This window comes from Populus nigra, chromosome 2, assembly GCF_951802175.1.
Source record: "Populus nigra chromosome 2, ddPopNigr1.1, whole genome shotgun sequence".
Lineage (NCBI taxonomy): Eukaryota > Viridiplantae > Streptophyta > Magnoliopsida > Malpighiales > Salicaceae > Populus > Populus nigra.
In genome coordinates this window covers 36,750,585-36,769,926 of record NC_084853.1, presented here as the reverse complement: position 1 = coordinate 36,769,926, position 19,342 = coordinate 36,750,585, and the positions used below count along the sequence as shown (strand labels likewise).

Sequence of the window (19,342 nt, the reverse complement as noted above, 5' to 3'; positions counted from 1 at the left end):
TATAAAAAATATAAAAAATTATTAAAAATCACTTAAAAAAATGTGTTTTTCTTAAATTTGTTTTTACCAAGGTTGCTTGATATTGGGTTGTATACTTACATGTTAAGATACAAGTCCGGTATTAAAATACCCGGTTTTCTCCAAAAAAAAAAATATTTTAAAAAATATTTTATGCATACGGCCAAGTCCTAAATAATTTTCCAAGCATGTTTGTTTCCAAAAAACAAAATAAATTTTTTTTTTTGCATCTTTCTCATGTTTTTAAAAAATAAAAAAAAATGGATATCATAACCAGTTTATGATCATCTGTTAGGATTTGGCCAAAATGTCAAACTTTTATTTCAAACTTTTTTTTTCTAGGATTCAGATGTAGACTTTAATATTTGTGGGGTGTAAAATTACACGATAAAGTACACTCTCGGTTATTAAAGATACAAGGTGTGAATAAAAGCAGTTTTAAAATTCAGACTTTAGAATGGTTAGGATTTAACCCAATAAGGTAGAGATTCCTTCATGAAGGGAGATCTGCCTTGAACCTTAGAAAAGACCAATAAATAGAAACTCGACCTAGAAAAAAATAATCAAACAACAATGCAGCTTACCTTAGGTAGGGTGTACTGGGGGTGATGCGTCTTCCCCTTGCACAACCAGTCCCTTACTCAGACTCTCGCAGACCATAGGTTCCTAGTGACCATAATACTAGGTGGCAACTCCAAAGAACCAAGCAAAACACAATAATAAAACAAAAAAAAAAATTTCGCCAACGGACACCGCGCGGATTTTGACGTGCGACAGAATGGCGACTCCACTGGGGACGCCTTGTTTGGTCGGACTAAGCTTTGTTTGTTTGATTGTTGATTATCTGTTTTGGTCTGTTTAAATTTACTGTTTCAGCACTTTTATTTCTTGCTCATACATAAATACATCAAGAATAATGTGTTCATGCATTTTTAATTTTTGCAAGAAAACCCAATTCTAAGGTAGGAGGGGAGTAGTGGTCTGCCCCATGACTTTCAATCGGGGTTCAGATTCGTGAAACATCCAACTATGAGCTGAGTGTTTACTTGGTGATAACGGACACATAGTGCCCGAACCTTCCCTTGTAAACCCCTATACTGCCTTCACGTGAGGTGGTCACTGGGCAGTTCATAGACCTTTTTGAGACCAGCTAGAAAACTTATCCCTCATATAATAACCTAGATTTTTTTTCTAAACTTTACAGGATTTTTTTGAGCTAAGACCATGACTTCCCTTACCTTTTCGGAATATGGGGAAAGATCTGAGATGATGCAAGTAGTTGAAGGGGATTGCCCAAGAACCAAGGTTGAGGAATTACCACACATAACCAAAGTGCATTATTCCGTAGACACCATAAAGAAGCTGGCTCCTCTTCTGGGATATATTGATGAGAACCTGTTTGAGAAGAAGTATGGAAGAATTGCTCATCTAATAAAAATGCCTATTCAGATTTCAGCGGTCAAAGCCTTAATGCATTTCTGGGATCCAAACTACAGATGTTTCACCTTTGGGGATATTGATATGACTCCTACTCTTGAGTATGCTCAGATTCTAAGTTTTCCCAACGATCCCTGCAAAGTATACTTTAGATAAAGAATTGAGAATACAGTTACAGCAGTTGCCAAACTTCTACATTTGGATCCAATTGACCGGTACAGGATATCCAATGGAGGGTTCAAGTGGAAGATGATCGAGAATAAGATGAAGACAGATAAGGAAGAAGGGAAGTTGGGTGAAGAAAGATATCAGATAATTGCTTTTGCCATCTTTGGGTTGGTTCTGTTTCCTTCAGAAGCCGCTGGAATTATCAGCATTGAAGCTGCTAACGCCTTCCTTGAATTTGAAGAGGTAAAGAATAACCCTACTTCAGCTATCTTAGCTGAAACTTTCCTATCTTTGAACCATTGCAGATTACATGGGAAAGGGGCAATGCGATGTTGTATCCCTCTCTTATTCATGTGGATAGTAAGCCACTTGGAAGCATCAAAAGAAGTCTTCAATAATTTCTGGTGGTTTAACATGAGGCCTCTTGAGTTGGTGCTAGCTGAAGAATGGAATGATTTGGATGAAAAGGCATGGGTAGAAAAATACCGAGAACTTCCCCAAACTAATTTCAGATGGAAAGCTCCTTGGGTAAGTGGTTCATCTTACCTCATGAGTTGTGGCGACAAGGCATGGGTTCCTTTGATTGGCTTAACTGGATATATCAGCTACTCACCCTCATTAGTAGTTAGACAGTTTGGAGGTGTACAACACGTGCCAAGAACTTGGGCGGTGGCCGAATATACTGGTCTGTTTAAAGAAACTAGCTCTTTGGATATGTTAGACACCATCAGAAATGACTGGAAGTAGACTGTTTTGGTCTTTAAGGAAGAGCATAAAAAAGAGTGCTCTGTTAGCCCTGCATATTTGATATGGAGGGGTGGCAGTTCATCTAAGATACTTCAAGAGGCAAAAGAGCAAAGAAAAGCCCAAGACAAGTCGTCTGTGACGTTGGAGCTGAAAAGAAAAAGGGTCAACAATAAGGAGGATCTTCGAGAAGAGCTGGATAAGTTGAGGATTGAGCTCGGTAATAGTAAAAAACATCAAAGATTCTTGGAAGACCAACTTTTGAAAGAAGAAAAGATGAAGGCCTCTCTGGATCGGCAGTTGAAGGAAAGAGATGAGCAGATGGTTAAGTTAAAGAAGAACCAGTATGAAGCAAATCAACAACTGAATGAAGGGAAGGCCAAGAATGACGAGTTGGTAAAAAAGCACGTAATAGTGGAGCAAGAATTGACAAGTCTAAAAAAGGCCTCGGAAAGTAAAAAGACTGCCAGCAAAGAAACAATAGCTTCCTTGAAGAAAGAAAGGGACCAGTATAAATCAAAATGGGAGGCTGAAAAAGAGAAGAACAAATTAGCTGATCTCGCCCTCAAAGAAGAAAAAAGGTTAAGGGCTCGATATCAGTTGCAAGCTGAAGATGAGGGAGCAGCAAGAAGGGTAGCTGAGTTAGAGATGAAGGGATACCTGGACAAGATAAATGGTATGAGAAACCGGATGTCTGCAATGAAAGCCGAGCTTGAGTCCCGAGAGGAAGAAGCAAATGAAATGCAAGAACAGTTTGAAGAATGGCAAGGCCATATCAACAGTTTCGATGCACAACTAAACACTAAGGTAACCGAGCTGGATATAGAGAAGGAAGAAATGCAAAGGGCCAGAAATCAGATTCAACAGTTGGAAAAGATGGTTCGAATTTTGGAGACAAACAATGAAACATTAGCCGCCAGCAATGGAACATTGCTTCAAGATAACACCGTGTTCCATTACAAGATTGAACAAACTGACAGGTTAATCGACATGGTGGCTAGAAAGGCAAATGAGCTACGAGCAAAGGCTACCAGGATTGCCAACAACCGCCATAGATACGAGGAATATTTGAATGAAGTTTCCTCTTTCATCAGGATTGTGGCCAATAGAGGGATATCATTTGAATGAAGACACTTTGTATGAACCACTTTGTACTATGTCTATTTTTGGAACTTTCATAAGGTGTATGAAATTTAATCAATCAATGGAATTGGGTAAAACCTCTTTGTGGGTATCAGATTTTGGATGTTACTTGTATTTGGCAAAGGAAGTCATGGATTAGCTCTTTAAATCCATACGCATGCATTTGCATTCATGTTTATACATTCATTCATGCATACGCCAGGTCAAAAAATATAGGTCCCCAAAGAACTTACCATACCCGACTTCGAGCAAGGAACATGGAAGATGAAGCACGTGCTTACCGTGAGGCTCATTTCCAAGAAGAGTTGGACTCTTTAAAGGACAGTGTGGCTCGCCTTACCAGCTTACTCGAGCAAGTACTAAGGAATACCTCGGGTGAAGGTCCTTCAGCTAGGCCCGCTCCTCTCCCAACAAACCAACCTGAAGAGGTAATGGGAGGACATGCACAGGAGCCCCAACACAATCCAGTTTTCATGCAGTCGCCAACACCCGTACCACCTGTACCAACACCAGTACCAATTGTCATGGATGCATTCATTAATGAGTCCCACAAAACTAAGCCCTCTGAGGATCTTGATCAAGACAAGATGGCAGCACTAGAGGCCAGGATTAGTGCCATTGAGGGAATAGACTTATATGACCCTGTGCGAGCTGTAGAAATGTGTTTAGTCCCTAATGTGGTGGTACCAAAGAAATTTCGAGTTCCGGAATTTATCAAATACACCAGCACTCAATGCCCTGTTACCCATCTCAAATCTTATTGCAACAAAATGGCAGAAGTAGTTCACGATGAAAAACTACTAATGCATTTCTTCCAAGACAGCTTGAGTGGAGCGGCATTGAGTTGGTATATGAGGTTAGATAATACCAGGATCCATACATGGAAGGACCTCGTGGATGCTTTCATCAAGCAATATAAATACAACATGGATATTGCTCCTGACAGAACCAGTTTGTCTAACTTGGAGAAAGGAGATAAAGAAAGCAAAAGAGAGTATGCTCAAAGATGGAGAGATTTGGCAGCACAAGTCCACCCCCCTCTCTTGGAAAAGGAAATGGTTGCTCTGTTTGCTAACACGCTAAAAACGCCATACTATGAACACGTGATGGGTAGTTCGGCCCAACAATTCACGGATTCTGTGGCCGTGGCTGAACGAATAGAACAAGGAGTAAAGAGTGGAAGAATCCCTGCACCTTTGGAGAAAAAAGGTTTCGGAGCGAAGAAGAGAGAGATCGACCATGTCGAAAGTAGTTACAGAAGCAAGAAAGGGCCTTTCCAAACATATAGCCCTCAATCCTCTTCACCCCAAGTTGCCAACACCAACTTCAACTTTCCAAGTCCAGCCAGAAAACTTGAACCCCAAAGCCACCAAGTAAAAAACCAAGCTGAAAGTTTCCCCAAAAGAAACTACCGAAAAACCTCAGAACAATTGCCTCCATTACCGTTACCCCTAAATGAGATGTACCAAAAGCTGCTAAGTATTGGGCAGGTAGTCCCTGTGCCTTTGGTACCCCTCCAACCACCTTACCCCAGCTGGTATAAGCCGGATCTCACTTGCGAATACCATGCCGGTATAGCTGGACACAACATCCATACTTGCAATGCCTTTAGGAGAAAACTTCTGCAACTGATCAAAGCAGGATGGATAGCATTTGAAGATGCCCCTAATGTCAATGCAAACCCTCTACCCAATCATGCTTCGGGTAGTGGGTCTGTAAACATGTTAGAAGAGGGACACTTAAAAATCTTAAAGGTGTCAATGGATAGGATCTACCAAATGATGGTAGATGCAAGGTATGAAGAGGGTAGCGAGAAATGTTGTGAACTTCATAATGAAAAAGGCCACGTGATCAGCCATTGCGAGGGCTTTCATAAAAAAGTGATGCAAATGATGAGTCGAGGGATGCTGCGAATTGAGAAAGCAACGAATAAAGAGGTGTTCATGATGGAGGCACCAAAGAAAGAGGTGTGTCGAGTGCAATTCACTACCGGAAAGCCACCCAGATTGGTCTTGTCCAAACCAGTAGTGGAACATAAAGGGAACTATAGTGCTTTACCTCACGACTATGGGTACTCTTTCAAAAGCACTCCACAACCGCCTATCTTTCAAGCAGAAATTGGGGGTTTGACCCGTAGTGGCAGATGTTTCACCCCAGAAGAGTTAGAAAAACAAAGAAAAGTTAAAGGAAAAGAAGGGGCTGACGTAACTGAAGAAATAAACAAACCTGTCACGGAAGAGGAAACCAACGAATTCCTAAAGCTGATGAAACACAGTGAATATAGTGTTGTTGAATAGCTCAAGAAAACACCAGCCAGAATATCGTTATTTTCTCTGATTCTAAGCTCTGAGCCACATAGAAAGGCTTTACAAAAAGTACTGAATGAAGCATATGTTCCTCAAGACATCAATCAAGAAACCATGGAACATTTAGTGGGAAGAATCCAAGCCTCAAATTATATATACTTCACTGAAGATGAATTGAGTCCTGATGGTACTGAGCACAACAAGCCGTTATACATTACGGTGCGTTGCAAGGATATTCTGATCGGAAAGGTGCTCATTGATAATGGTTCTGCATTGAACGTGCTACCAATGCATATGTTGAAAGAAATGCCTGTCAATGAGTCACACATGAAGCCTAGCACCTTGATGGCGAGAGCATATGATGGTTCGCCAAGGCCGATCATTGGGACCCTAGAAGTAGAGCTATATGTGGGACCATAGATGTTCTTGATAACATTACAAGTAATGGACATTCATCCATCTTACAGTATATTATTAGGAAGGCCATGGATTCATGCAGCTGGAGCAGTGGCTTCTTCATTGCACCAATGCTTGAAGTATATCATGAACGGAATGCTTATAACTGTCAAAGCCGAAGAGATAGTTTCCATGATAAGAAATGTGGCCATACCTTTTATTGAAGCAGAAGATTGTAGAGATGGGAATATTCATGCTTTTGAAATTGTGAATGCAGAATGGGTTCCTGAAGGAACAGTGCTGAGAAAGCCTCAAATCCCAGAAGCGGCAAAGATGGTTGCCAAATGCTTTTTAAAGAATGGGGTTCCTTTTCAATGTAATCCTGAGACTAGAATGCCTAGCCTGATCAAGCCAAACTATGCAAATCAAAGATTTGGGCTTGGATATAAGCCCAAGAAAGACGATTACAAGCGGGTCACTCAGGTTAAAAGAGAAGCAAGAATGGCGAGAATTGAAGGAAGAGAGCCAGAAGAAGAAGAATTTGTCATCCCACCACTCCGAGTGTCTTTCCCAAAGGCTGCAGAAGTGATTAGATCTGGCATAGTGGATCTTCACATCAATACCTTGGAGAGCCAAGAAGAAAAACGAATAGAGGAAGCGGATCTGGAGATAAAGGATGAGGTTTTGCCACAGCTCTCCATTCACACCATTGATGAACCTCCTGCCAGATTTTTCGTGCGAAGATTGGCTGAAGGGGAGGTGTACCAGAACTGGAAGATGGAGCCTGCTCCTATTGTGTTTAAAAAGTAATTGTTCTTGTTTGATAATGCTCGAACCTTGTTTGCCTTGTTTTGACTTGTGCTGATCTTGTCGGTATTTTTAGCTCATGATACCGCAAGAATTTTCTATGTTAACCAAGCACTTTTGTTTTAATGAGATCATGCATTTTCTTGTGTCCAATCGCGTGCTTGCATTTTTTTCTATCTTTTCACGAATCACTCTTACACGAGCACGCCTTACACTTTCAGGAATTCTGAAAGTTCCATCAATCCACAAAATCATTGCACTAAGAATAATTGGCCAAACTTTGATAATATGATTGCAATGGATGATGAAGAATGGGAAGAGGAAGATTTAAAAGAGTTTACTAAGCTGGTAGAAAATTCAGAAAAAGCCTGGGAACCGGCCAGTGAGAAACTAGAAGTCATTAATGTCGGAGATGAACAAGATAGTAAGGAATTAAAGATTGGCACTCTTGTCACAACTGAAGAAAGAAATAGACTAGTCTCTCTATTACACGAGTATGTAGATGTTTTTGCCTGGACTTATGCCGACATGCCTGGTCTAGATACTGACATAGTTGTACACAAGATTCCCTTAATCGAAGGGAGCAAGCCAATTAAGCAGAAAACCAGACGAATGCGCCCGGACATGTTACTCAAGGTAAAGTCCGAGATACGAAAACAGTGGGATGCAGGGTTTCTAGATGTAGTCCAATATTCACAATGGGTAGCTAATGTGGTCGTAGTCCCGAAAAAGGATGGGAAGATTCGGGTGTGTGTGGACTATAGAGATTTGAACAAGGCGAGCCCAAAAGATGATTTTCCTTTGCCCCATATAGACATTCTCGTTGATAATGCTGCAAGAAATGCTACATATTCTTTTATGGATGGATTCTCTGGTTATAATCAAATTAGAATGGATGAAGAAGATAAAGAGAAGACCACTTTTGTCACACCATGGGGAACGTTTTGCTATAAAGTAATGCCATTCGGATTGAAGAATGCTGGAGCCACATATCAAAGAGCAATGGTTACCCTATTCCACGATTTGATGCACCAAGAAGTGGAAGTTTATGTGGATGACATACTTGCAAAATCAAAGAAAGAGGAAGATCATGTGCAAGTGTTTAGAAGACTATTTGAAAGGCTTCGAAAATTCCAGCTAAAGTTAAACCCTGCAAAATGCTCATTCGGGGTGAAGATAAGAAAATTATTGGGCTTCATTGTGAGTGGTCGAGGAATAGAAGTTGATCCTGATAAAGCTAAAGCTATCCAGGAGATGCCTGCTCCTAGAACAGAAAATGAAGTACGAAGTTTTCTCGGGCGCCTGAATTACATAGCTCGATTTATATCCCAGTTGACGGTGACTTGTGAACCAATCTTTCGTTTGCTCAGAAAGAAAAATCCTGGAGTATGGGATGACGATTGTCAAGAAGCCTTCGATAAAATAAAGAGGTACTTACAGAACCCACCATTACTAGTACCGCCAACACCGGGGAGGCCTTTGATCCTGTACTTGACAGTAACAGAAACAGCTATGGGCTGCGTGTTGGGGCAACATGATGAGTCAGGAAGGAAAGAGCAAGCTATCTACTACTTGAGTAAAAAATTCAATGACTGTGAGTCGAGATATACAACAATTGAGAGGTTGTGTTGTGCCTTGGTTTGGAGTGCCAAAAGACTTCGGCAGTATATGCTATACTACACAACCTGGTTGATTTCAAAGTTAGACCCGCTCAAGTATATTTGTGAAAAGCCTTACCTGTCAAGTAGAATAGCAAGGTGGCAAGTGTTGTTGGCGGAATATGACATTGTCTTTATAACAAGAAAAGCGGTAAAAGGAAGCATAATTGCCGATCATCTTGCAGATCACGCCATGGAGGACTATGAGCCACTAAACTTTGACCTCCCAGATGAAGATGTGATAGCAGTCGAGAATGAAAGTGGGGAAAACGATCAGTGGACCCTCTACTTTGATGGGGCAGTAAATGTATCGGGTAATGGAGCTGGAGCTATAGTGATTTCCCCAGAAAATAAGCAGTATCCCGTTTCAACAAGGTTACTGTTTGAATGTACCAATAACACTGCCGAGTACGAAGCCTGCATCATTGGCCTGGAGGCTGCTCTAGAACTTAAAGCCAATAAGCTCGAGGTCTTTGGGGATTCCTTACTAATCATCTGCCAGGTCGAAGGTGAGTGGCAAACCAAGGATGAGAAGTTGAAGTTGTATCAAAGTTATCTCTTGAAGTTAGCCGACGAATTTGAAGAAATCAAATTCACCCATGTAAGCAGAGATAAGAATCAATTTGCTGATGCCTTAGCAACCTTAGCTTCGATGACACAAGTTGATGCTAAAAGCAGGATACAACCAATAAATATCGAGGCCAGAAGCTTTCAAGCCCATTGTTACTTCATTGAAGAATCTCCAGATGGGAAACCATGGTACAATGATATCAAAGAGTTTCTCTAGCATCGAGAATATCCTGAAGGGATTTCCAAAACAGATGAAAAGACTTTGAGAAGAATGACTATGGGTTTTTACTTGGATGGGGAAATCTTATATAAAAGGTCATTTGATGGGACTCTGCTTAGATGTTTGAATGAAAATGAGATTGAACAAGCATTAAAAGAAGTCCATAAGGGGATCTGTGCTACACATGCTAATGGGCATACAATGGCGAAACAAATTCAAAGGGCTGGATACTTCTGGTTGACCATGGAGAGAGATTGTGTAGACTATGTGAGGAAATGCCATAAGTGTCAAATATATGGCGACAAAATAAATGCGCCTCCGGCACCTCTGTTCAATATGATCTCGCCTTGGCCTTTTGATATGTGGGGTTTGGATGTTATAGGGCCAATCAACCCCAAAGCAAGCAATGGGCATAGATTCATTTTGGTGGCCATCGACTACTTCACCAAATGGGTAGAAGCCAGCTCTTATGCCCATGTAACACAGAAAGTAGTCAAGAGATTTATTGAAAAGGATTTGGTCTGTCGTTATGGTCTGCCAGCAAGGTTGGTAACTGACAACGCCCAGAATTTGAATGGGAAGCTGATTGACGAATTATGCACCAAATGGAAGATTAAGCATCTCAACTCTTCCCCTTATAGACCAAAGATGAATGGGGCAGTCGAAGCAGCTAACAAGAATCTCAAGAAGATTATCCAGAAAATGGTGGTCACCTACAAGGATTGGCATGAGATGCTCCCCTATGCACTTCATGCGTATCGTACCACTGTTAGAACTTCTACAAATGCCACCCCATACTCTTTAGTATATGGAATGGAAGCGGTTGTGCCCTTGGAAGTAGAAATCCCATCACTGCGGATTCTGAAGGATGCAGAATTGGACGAATCAGAATGGGCAAGGTCAAGATTTGAGCAACTAAACTTGATCAATGAGAGAAGACTAGCAGCTATTTGCCATCACCAGTTATACCAAAGCAGGATGGCCAAAGCTTACAACAAGAAGGTCAAACCAAGGGTGTTCAAGGAAGGGGATTTGGTGTTAAGGAAGATCCCACTAGCATCAGGAGAAGATCAAAGCAAGTGGGCACCAAACTACGAAGGGTCATATGTGGTGAAAAAGGCTTTTTCTGGAGGGGCTTTAATTCTGACTAATATGGATGGAAGGGATCTACCAAGGCCTGTAAACTCAGATGTTGTAAAGAAGTACTATGCTTGATGTACTTACCTATATCAATCAATGAAATTGAAGTTTGGCCAAGATTTCTTTAGTGTGTTCCCCCCTAAAAAATTATGCATGATCCCATGTTTTGATAGAGATTTTTGGGAATTCAAAGTCTTAGTACAAGACTAAAATCAAAGAGATGTTTGTTCTAACAAACAAGTTCTGAAAATTCAAGTGATATCCTAACACTAAAAAAAAAAAAAAACCTGAAAGACAACCCAAACACCATGAAATAACTTCAAAGCTGAGTTCTGACTGCATGAATAATGAGAAATCATTTTGCATGTTCGCATGTGAGAAAGCAAAGCTTGTCGATTCTAACTGCATGCCTTTGAAATGAAGAAAGGCCATCTTTGATAATTCTTTCACAAATTCTAAAATATCCTTTGCAGTCCCCTTTTGAGCCTAATACATTTTCCTTGAAAAATAACCTTAGCTAGGATCACACCCTACACTGGGGGCAAGTGCCAAAAAATCCTCAATGATTGAAAGCGCCCAAATAACTCTTAGGGGCATGAAAAACCTCAACGATTGAAAGTGCCCGAACAATACTGGGGGGCATAAAAGAAAATTCTCAATCAATCGAAGGTGCCCATACAAAAGCTAGGGGGCATAAAGAAAAATCCAAAGGATACAAAAATTTTGAGCAAAAAAAAAGCCAATGCAATAATGCTCAAAATCAAATGATGAAAAAAAAGAAGAGAAAGAGCCCAAGCCCAACACTGGGGGGCACCGTTGGACCATTTTACAAATCAATTCCAAGGTCCAGAAATCTATGAACAAAAGAGTTTGGGATATAAGCAATAGTGATCCTTAGTCTTAAAGTCCCTTAAACACCTTTTGAGCCTACGAGTATCCTTTTCTTCATAGCCAATAGTCCAAGCCTACATTACGTGCCTAATCAAGCCCTTTCTGATCAAAGGCGAGCAATCTGGATCGGTAGGCAATGTTTTCTCATGCGAACTGAAACATTATTCATGCAAATAAAATGAATGCTTTGAAAAACGGTTCTCAATAACCCTTAAATTGAAATTTCAACCTTTTGTGACCAACCCGATGTCACTTCATATTTTTCATCAAAATAAAAACAAAAAGTTTCCATCATTTCTGAAAACCTCTCCATATGAATCACTTGAATTTTGTCAGAATGAGTTCTGCTTTGAATCGATGTCAAAATGATTTCTGTGTCTGGAATAGCTTTGAAATTCCAAAAACTCTGCAAGAAAACAACTCCTTGTCAAAAACCAAACTTTTCTTCACCTAGCCTCATCCTCAAACCTGATTTGAATACTTGGGGGCATGATCAAGCTGGAGAGCAATTCACCAAAACACATAGGGTTGGCTCTATGATTCCCCTTCTAAGAAAATAGGAAATGTTGGGTTAAGCTGGAAATCTCTTCAGATAAAGGTTTGAGGGAAGGTGTATGTTGATGTCATATCCTGCCCGAGGGTCAAGATCACAAGATGTGACTCGAGTAAGCAAGAGCGAAAAGAGACATCAAAGCTTACTATCAGACACTCCAACTCTTGAGAAAAGAAAGGCACCATGAAGAAGAGGGGACTTATATTTCTCAGGTAAGTATACATGCATATTGATCACGATGCATCCTCGGCATATCAGTGTCTTACCATCACCTCCTTTTTGAGCGGGCATCGAGTCCCCATCATTCAGATAGTATGTTTTCTAGCCCTATCTTCTTTCTTTTAGTGCGTCTTAGAGCCATCAACCACCTTAGGTAGTGTGTTTTCCAACCATACCTCCTTTAATGTGCCTTCGAGCCATCTACCACCTTAGGTAGTGTGTTTTCCAACTCTGCCTTTCTTTAGTGCGCCTTAGAGCCATCAACCACCTTAGGTAGTGTGTTTTCCAACCATACCTCCTTTTTAATGTGCCTCCGAGCCATCACACCTTAGGTAGCGTGTCTTCCAACCGTACCTCCTTTCGAGCCATCACACATTAGGTAGTGTGTTTTCCAACCATACCTCCTTTTTAATGTGCCTTCGAGCCATCACACCTTAGGTAGCGTGTCTTCCAACCGTACCTCCTTTTTAATGTGCCTTCGAGCCATCACACCTTAGGTAGTGTGTTTTCAAACCATACCTCCTTTAGTGCGCTTTAGAGCCATCAACCACCTTAGGTAGTGCGTTGTCCAACCCTGCCTCTTTTTTTTTTTAAAGAGCTCCTTCGAGTCCTAACCTTTTAGGTAGTGTGTCTTTCTAACCCTACCTCCTTTCGACTGCGCTCTCTAACCCTCAAGAGGATTCATCATTCCTCAACAAGATGAGTCATTCATCTCTCATCCTTTTCTTCTTCTTCTTCTTTCTTTTTCTTTACAACACTTACTATCTAAAGTCTCTTACAAGACTTTCTATCGTAAGCATTGTAAAGAGGGGGGCAACTGTCATCACCCAATTTTGGATGATTCCCCAAAATTCACTTTTCTTTCAAAATACAAAAAAATCAAAATGAAAAATAAAATAAAGGCTGACAATGTGGAGAAAGCTGATCAAGAAAGACTGCCAAAATAGGCCGGGAAACCAAGTCGCAATTTTTGAAGGAGATTCAAGACCTATTGACGCCCCATTGTGCCCAAAAATAGAAAAAATGCAAATTTGAAGGTCAAATTAAATGAGTATTGGACGAATTTGCATAAAAATTAAGTCTAATGACATAATTAAATTTTTAATGGGCTAATTTGATTTAATCATGGGCCAAATTAAATTTTGATTATGTTTAAGAATTAATTTAGGTCCAAATGAAGGAATTAATTAAGTGCAAGGACTTTAATTATACTTTAAATGGGTCAAATTAATTTTATTTGGGGCTTAACTGGTAAAAAATTAAGTTTGGGAGCCTAATTTGGGCTTAATGGAGAAGATTGGAATTTTAAGAGACCAAATTTAATTTTTACCAAGTTAATTGATTGGAATCAGGGGTCAAATTGCAAGAAAATTGAAGTTTTGGGGCCAATTGGGGGTTAAATTGACAAAATCCAAAGCCAAGGACCACACTGCAAGAGGCGCCAAACTGCAGGGGCCCAATTAACAAAATCTGGGGGGCCAAATTGAAGACATTGAAAGTTTAACAGCCAATTAGGGACTTAATTGAAGCAATCCGAGACCAAGGACCAAAACGCAAAACGCGCGCAAGAGGAAGGATTGATGTGAAATCTGGCACTTTGGCGCCAGTTCTCATTTAAATGAAATGGCGCGTTTTGGGAAAAACGACGCCGTTTCATGCGTTAAAAAAAAAGGGGGGGGCAGGACCAGGCGACGCGTCGCCTGGTACTGTTCATCTTCTTCTCCACTGAGCTGCCCGAGTGGCCGACTTCAAGCCTTGTTTTCGGCCTCGTTTCTTCCTCCAAATCCGACAACGCGTGCACCAAAATGTCCACCTGAAACCCCTTTATCCTCGAGAATGGTCCGGTCGGGTCGAAAAACTTTGAAACGGCTTCGTTTATTGGCCCAAAGTGGCCACCTCGTTCAGTCTGCAGCCTTGGATTGCCAAAATTTGGCAATTCGAGGTGCACACTTTGAACCAACGGTTTGGATTCCTCGAGTCGAATCAAGGGCTGAGACTTTTTCCCCGTTGAAGACAAGATTACCCTCTTTCTAGCCCTATAAATAGGAGCCAATTCCATGCTCAGAGGACGGAGAAAACGGAGCTCAAAGTTGACAAAAAACCATATTTTCTGCCCGGTTTACTGAAAAAGCAGCCTCCCTCCTTCTTTTCTCTCTCCACCGTGGTCTCCAGCCGCCACCACTGATCTCGCCACCGTCCTTCCCACGAGACACCACATCCCATCCATCACCCGGCGACCTCGCCACAGTCACAGTCTCTCTCTCTCTCTCTCTCTCTCCATCAAAACGGTGTCCTCTCTCCCTCTCTCCACCGTAACTCCAGCCGGGACCAGTGCACGCCACCGTCCTCGCCGCCTCCAGTCGCACCGCGCACCACCAGCCAGGTCGCCGACTCTCTCCTCTCCACGCCAGGTAACTTCCTTATCCCCCTCTCTCGATTCTGCATAGCCACTGCATGCAGAATTCATTTCTGCATGCAGTGGCTAATTAATTAGCCATGTAAACGGGCTGGGCCAGACGGGCCGGGTCCGGCCCAGCCCAAAAAAAAATAAAAAAAAAATAGGACCTATTGGGCCGAGACCGGCCCAACCCAAGGGTCCTGGACCGGACCAAGGGCTTGGCCCGGTCCAGCCCACTTTTTTTAATTTTAATTAATAAATAAATTTAATTAATAATTATTATATATTAAAAAATATAAAAAATCAAAAAAAAAATATAAAAAATTATTAAAAATCACTTAAAAAAATGTGTTTTTCTTAAATTTGTTTTTACCAAGGTTGCTTGATATTGGGTTGTATACTTACATGTTAAGATACAAGTCCGGTATTAAAATACCCGATTTTCTCCAAAAAAAAATATTTGAAAAAATATTTTATGCATACGGCTAAGTCCTAAATAATTTTCCAAGCATGTTTGTTTCCAAAAAAACAAAATAAATTTTTTTTTTTGCATCTTTCTCACTTTTTTTAAAAATAAAAAAAAAATGGATATCATAACCAGTTTATGATCATCTGTTTGGATTTGGCCAAAATGTCAAACTTTTTTTTCAAACTTTTTTTTTTCTAGGATTCAGATGTAGACTTTAATATTTGTGGGGTGTAAAATTACACGATAAAGTACACTCTCGGTTATTAAAGATACAAGGTGTGAATAAAAGTAGTTTTAAAATTCAGACTTTAGAATGGTTAGGATTTAACCCAATAAGGTAGAGATTCCTTCATGAAGGGAGATCTGCCTTGAACCTTAGAAAAGACCAACAAATAGAAACTCGACCTAGAAAAAAATAATCAAACAACAATGCAGCTTACCTTAGGTAGGGTGCACTGGGGGTGATGCGTCTTCCCCTTGCACAACCAGTCCTTTACTCAGACTCTCGCATACCATAGGTTCCTAGTGACCATAATACTAGGTGGCGACTCCAAAGAACCAAGCAAAACACAATAATAAAACAAAAAAAAAATTTCGCCAGCGGACGCCGCGCGAATTTTGACGTGCAACATAAACTATTCAAAATAAATCCTAATCTAATAAGGAATCTAACATTCTAATTAAATAAGAATTCTAATAAACTAGTATATTATTTATCCTTCTTCATCAATGATTCCTACATTAACTAGGATTCCTCGTTTAACTAATATTAATACTCTTACAAACTCTAATTTCTATTAGCCTAAATCCTAATTGATATTGAACTTCATCATAGTCTATTAATACCATTACTAATAGATTGAGAGAGCCAAAAAATTTGCATAACTAAAGTGGGGATCAATAATAATATTATTCTAGCTAAGTTAACTCTCCTTGTCTTATTCAACAACCTTATCTTTCAATCTAAAAGCCTCGATTGAATCCTATCCATAATGGAATTGAAATCAAATCGTTTAACTCTTCATTGGATCAATGGAAATTTGAGATACTTACCAAGGTTGTTATAAAATTTAATTGTAGATAATTGAGAGGTTTTTTGTTTTACTTGTCTCTAAACATTCTTTGAGCACATCACCCTCAACTTTTCAATGTTAATCTTTAGACCAGAAGAACTATAAAAATCTACTAGTACACTAGTCATAGTTTGCATCTGAGTTGTATCAGCTTTAGTACATCATCCACAAAAACAAATGAGAGATACTTAGACCTCTTCTCAAAATATGAATTGTTTACAAAGTCTTCTTTGAGACTTTTTTTGTTATTAAACAAGTATGGAGAAATTGAATTCATTTGCTCGAGTCCACGTGTCGGAGAAAAAAAGCAAAGCTTAGATCCATTTCAGAGGAGAGTCAAGAAGGAGAAACAAAACGATATAGCCATTTCACTTACAATAAAAGAATTAAATACAAAAAGTGTAATGGTGATTTTTTTTATTATTATATATGTCATATATTTATATGTAGCTTATTTGATAAAATAAAACTATATATCTAATATAAATATTTTAAATATAATATTATAGATATATAACCTTGTGAAATATTTCTTAAGTAAAATCTATTAATATCTTGCTTCATTTTTAAAACCTCAAAATAATATTTTTTTTCATGTTAAGAAAGCCAAATTAGTTAATGGTATTAAGTAAGAGTTAGATGTTTGAGATTTTTTGGTATGAAGAGTTTTTTATATAGATAAATAGATACAAAACTATTTTGATGGGTTTTTTTGGTTAAAAGATTTTTTTTTCAAGGAGGTATGGGCAATTATCCCTTTAATATCCCTTTAATATTTATCATTTAAGCATTGGAAAATAAATATAAATATCTTATATCAAACATGGTCATGCTTAAAAATTAAGTTTTAATGTCATACGCATATATATTAGTTCAAATTAACAAACAAAAACATACTAGATCAAATAACGAACATAAACATACTTGTCAAATAACATACATAAACTTTCTTATCCTGGTAAAATCATTTGTAATTAGGCATATAGTAGCGTTGATTCATAAAATTTTGAACCCAAATTTTCCTCAAATTAGCATTTTTTTCCATAAATACTTTTGCCACCATTTTATTTTGGACAAAGTGATCTCATCAAAGCCTTCAATTTTTATCAATTCTTCAGATAACTTATTAAGATTAAGTTGATTTTTTCTTAGACTTTGAAATGCAAACGCTACATCTCTAATATTTTAAAACAACTTTTCAACACCGTCATTTTCATATATATGATTTCTCTTCCTATAGAAAGATGTCTCTTTTTCTTTTGAAATTTTTTCATATTCACCATCATTTTCAATTGAAGTGGCTTGCACTTCAGTGTTCTCTTCCAAGTTAATATCAACATATGATTTGATATAATTTCTAGTTGCCATATCTTTTTCAACAATAATTGTCATTACTTTATACATATCAATTTTTTTGTTGAGATATTTGTCATAATGCGGACGTGTTTGTTCATAAAGTTTAGAATATGCAATTTTTAAGTTCCTTGTATAAAGTTTTGGAAACAAAAGTAAATTTAAAAATTACAAAGAGTATTCTATTTATCATACCTTTATTTTTTTCATTATATACATCTTTCAAAACCATAATCATCTTCAAACAATCATACCAACCAAAGCTACTTTTATTTGTAAATTTGGTTATTATTCCCCATTATTTTATCACAGTTTTGAGATGATTCTCCACATGCTTAGACTTGCATTGTACGTTGAACTTTTGACTAATTTTTGTAGCCACCTTCAGAAAAGATTCTGATTTAAAAGTGGAAGAAGGCTTGTTTTCTTTAAGTGCCTCTTCGGCTAATATCTCAAGTAGCATATGAGCATAGGCTTAGACCATGTGAAGTGCTTACCCTTGCATTTTTCATTCTTTGTGGTACTCATTTCTACAAAATAATTAAAAATTTATACAAAATAAAATCATACAATATTTAGATTTAATCAATTTTATACAAAAAAAACACAATTAATATTTAAAAGAGAATACATAAAATACATAAGAAATTATAATAAAGTAATCAAGCAATCCAAATACATAACAAAGATAATACAAACTCAAGAAAGACATAATAAAACAAACATATATAATTAACATTTAATTACTAGTTTCTTTGATTGTTACAATCATTCCACATAATTTATGCAATCTTTTCTCCTTTGTTATCCACTCTGTATTCTCCACCCTTTTCTCCCATTGGCTTAAGTTGATTACTCGACTAATTGGTTTACTTTCAGGACATATTTCTTTTATAAAAAAGTCATAAGAGTCAACTCTCATTATGTGATTGTGAATAATAAAACATGCAAGCACAACATTCACTTGTGATTTATAAGATCAAAAAGGTTTTCCATCAATTGATCTAAAATGACTCTTCAAAATATTAAACCCACACTCAATAGTGGTTCTCAATGAAGAGTGTCAAAGATTAAATAACTCATTTTCATTTTCTAGTGAATATTCTGTAAACTCATTCAAGTGATATCAAAATCCATGAAAAGAAGAAATAATTCATTTTCGAATGTCGTAACCAACATCACTAAGATAATATTTACCTACAAATAAAAAAATAAAACCTATTACTATCTTTATCTAATTAGACATTTTATATGTTTATTATATATAATAAAGATTTTATTTTATACCTTCTAAAATTTTTAGACCATTAGATCTTGATAGTGAATCATCTAAAACACGTGAATCATGTGCACTTCCTTGCTAGCTAGTTAAAACATATATAAACTTCAAATCAAAAGTTATAGTTGCTAAAATATTTTGTGGTTCTCTCTTTTCAACCTAAAAAATTTCCTTGAGTTTCAACAGGAACATATGAATACCTTCAATTGCTCCCATATAATCCTATATAAACAAGGAAAAATAATTTAAAACCTTTTCTTTTAGATGTAATTAATTAATGTATAAAAATATTGGTATTGTTCTCATAACTTAAAATAAGAATAAAATCTATGATTATTCATTATTTTTGTGGAAACTGTATTCCTTATATCTTTAATAAGGTGTTTGTATAACTTAAGAACTGCTTTTAATACAATTCTAAAGTAACAATGGATAGTTTCAATAGAAATATAGTAAATACCTCTAATAAAACAAGTATTTGGTTTCAACTTATAATTTAT

The 19,342-nt window shown here is 38.0% G+C and overlaps 2 protein-coding genes across 2 annotated transcripts; both read left to right on the top strand.

The window, feature by feature from the left end:
- Nucleotides 1-3,767: 3,767 nt before the first annotated feature.
- On the top strand, nucleotides 3,768-6,236 carry LOC133682948 (uncharacterized). Its single transcript, XM_062106475.1, has 2 exons — nucleotides 3,768-5,714; nucleotides 5,808-6,236. Exons 1-2 carry the CDS (start codon nucleotides 3,768-3,770, stop codon nucleotides 6,234-6,236), a joined length of 2,376 nt encoding a protein of 791 aa, XP_061962459.1.
- Nucleotides 6,237-6,260: 24 nt separating this feature from the next.
- Nucleotides 6,261-10,682, top strand: LOC133682947 (uncharacterized). Its single transcript, XM_062106474.1, has 3 exons — nucleotides 6,261-7,018; nucleotides 7,241-9,436; nucleotides 9,563-10,682. The coding sequence occupies exons 1-3, from the start codon at nucleotides 6,261-6,263 to the stop codon at nucleotides 10,680-10,682; spliced, it is 4,074 nt and encodes a 1,357-aa protein (XP_061962458.1).
- Nucleotides 10,683-19,342: the final 8,660 nt, after the last annotated feature.

Excerpts from the sequence above, each read along its gene's own strand:
- LOC133682948 (XM_062106475.1), top strand. The coding sequence starts at position 3,768 with ATGGAAGATGAAGCACGTGCTTACCGTGAGGCTCATTTCCAAGAAGAG. Across the intron at positions 5,715-5,807 it reads AAGGAAAAGAAGGGGCTGAC|CTCAAGAAAACACCAGCCAG; the intron begins GTAACTGAAGAA and ends GTTGTTGAATAG.
- LOC133682947 (XM_062106474.1), top strand. The coding sequence starts at position 6,261 with ATGGACATTCATCCATCTTACAGTATATTATTAGGAAGGCCATGGATT. Across the intron at positions 7,019-7,240 it reads GCTCCTATTGTGTTTAAAAA|GAATTCTGAAAGTTCCATCA; the intron begins GTAATTGTTCTT and ends TTACACTTTCAG. Across the intron at positions 9,437-9,562 it reads TCTCCAGATGGGAAACCATG|GTCATTTGATGGGACTCTGC; the intron begins GTACAATGATAT and ends CTTATATAAAAG.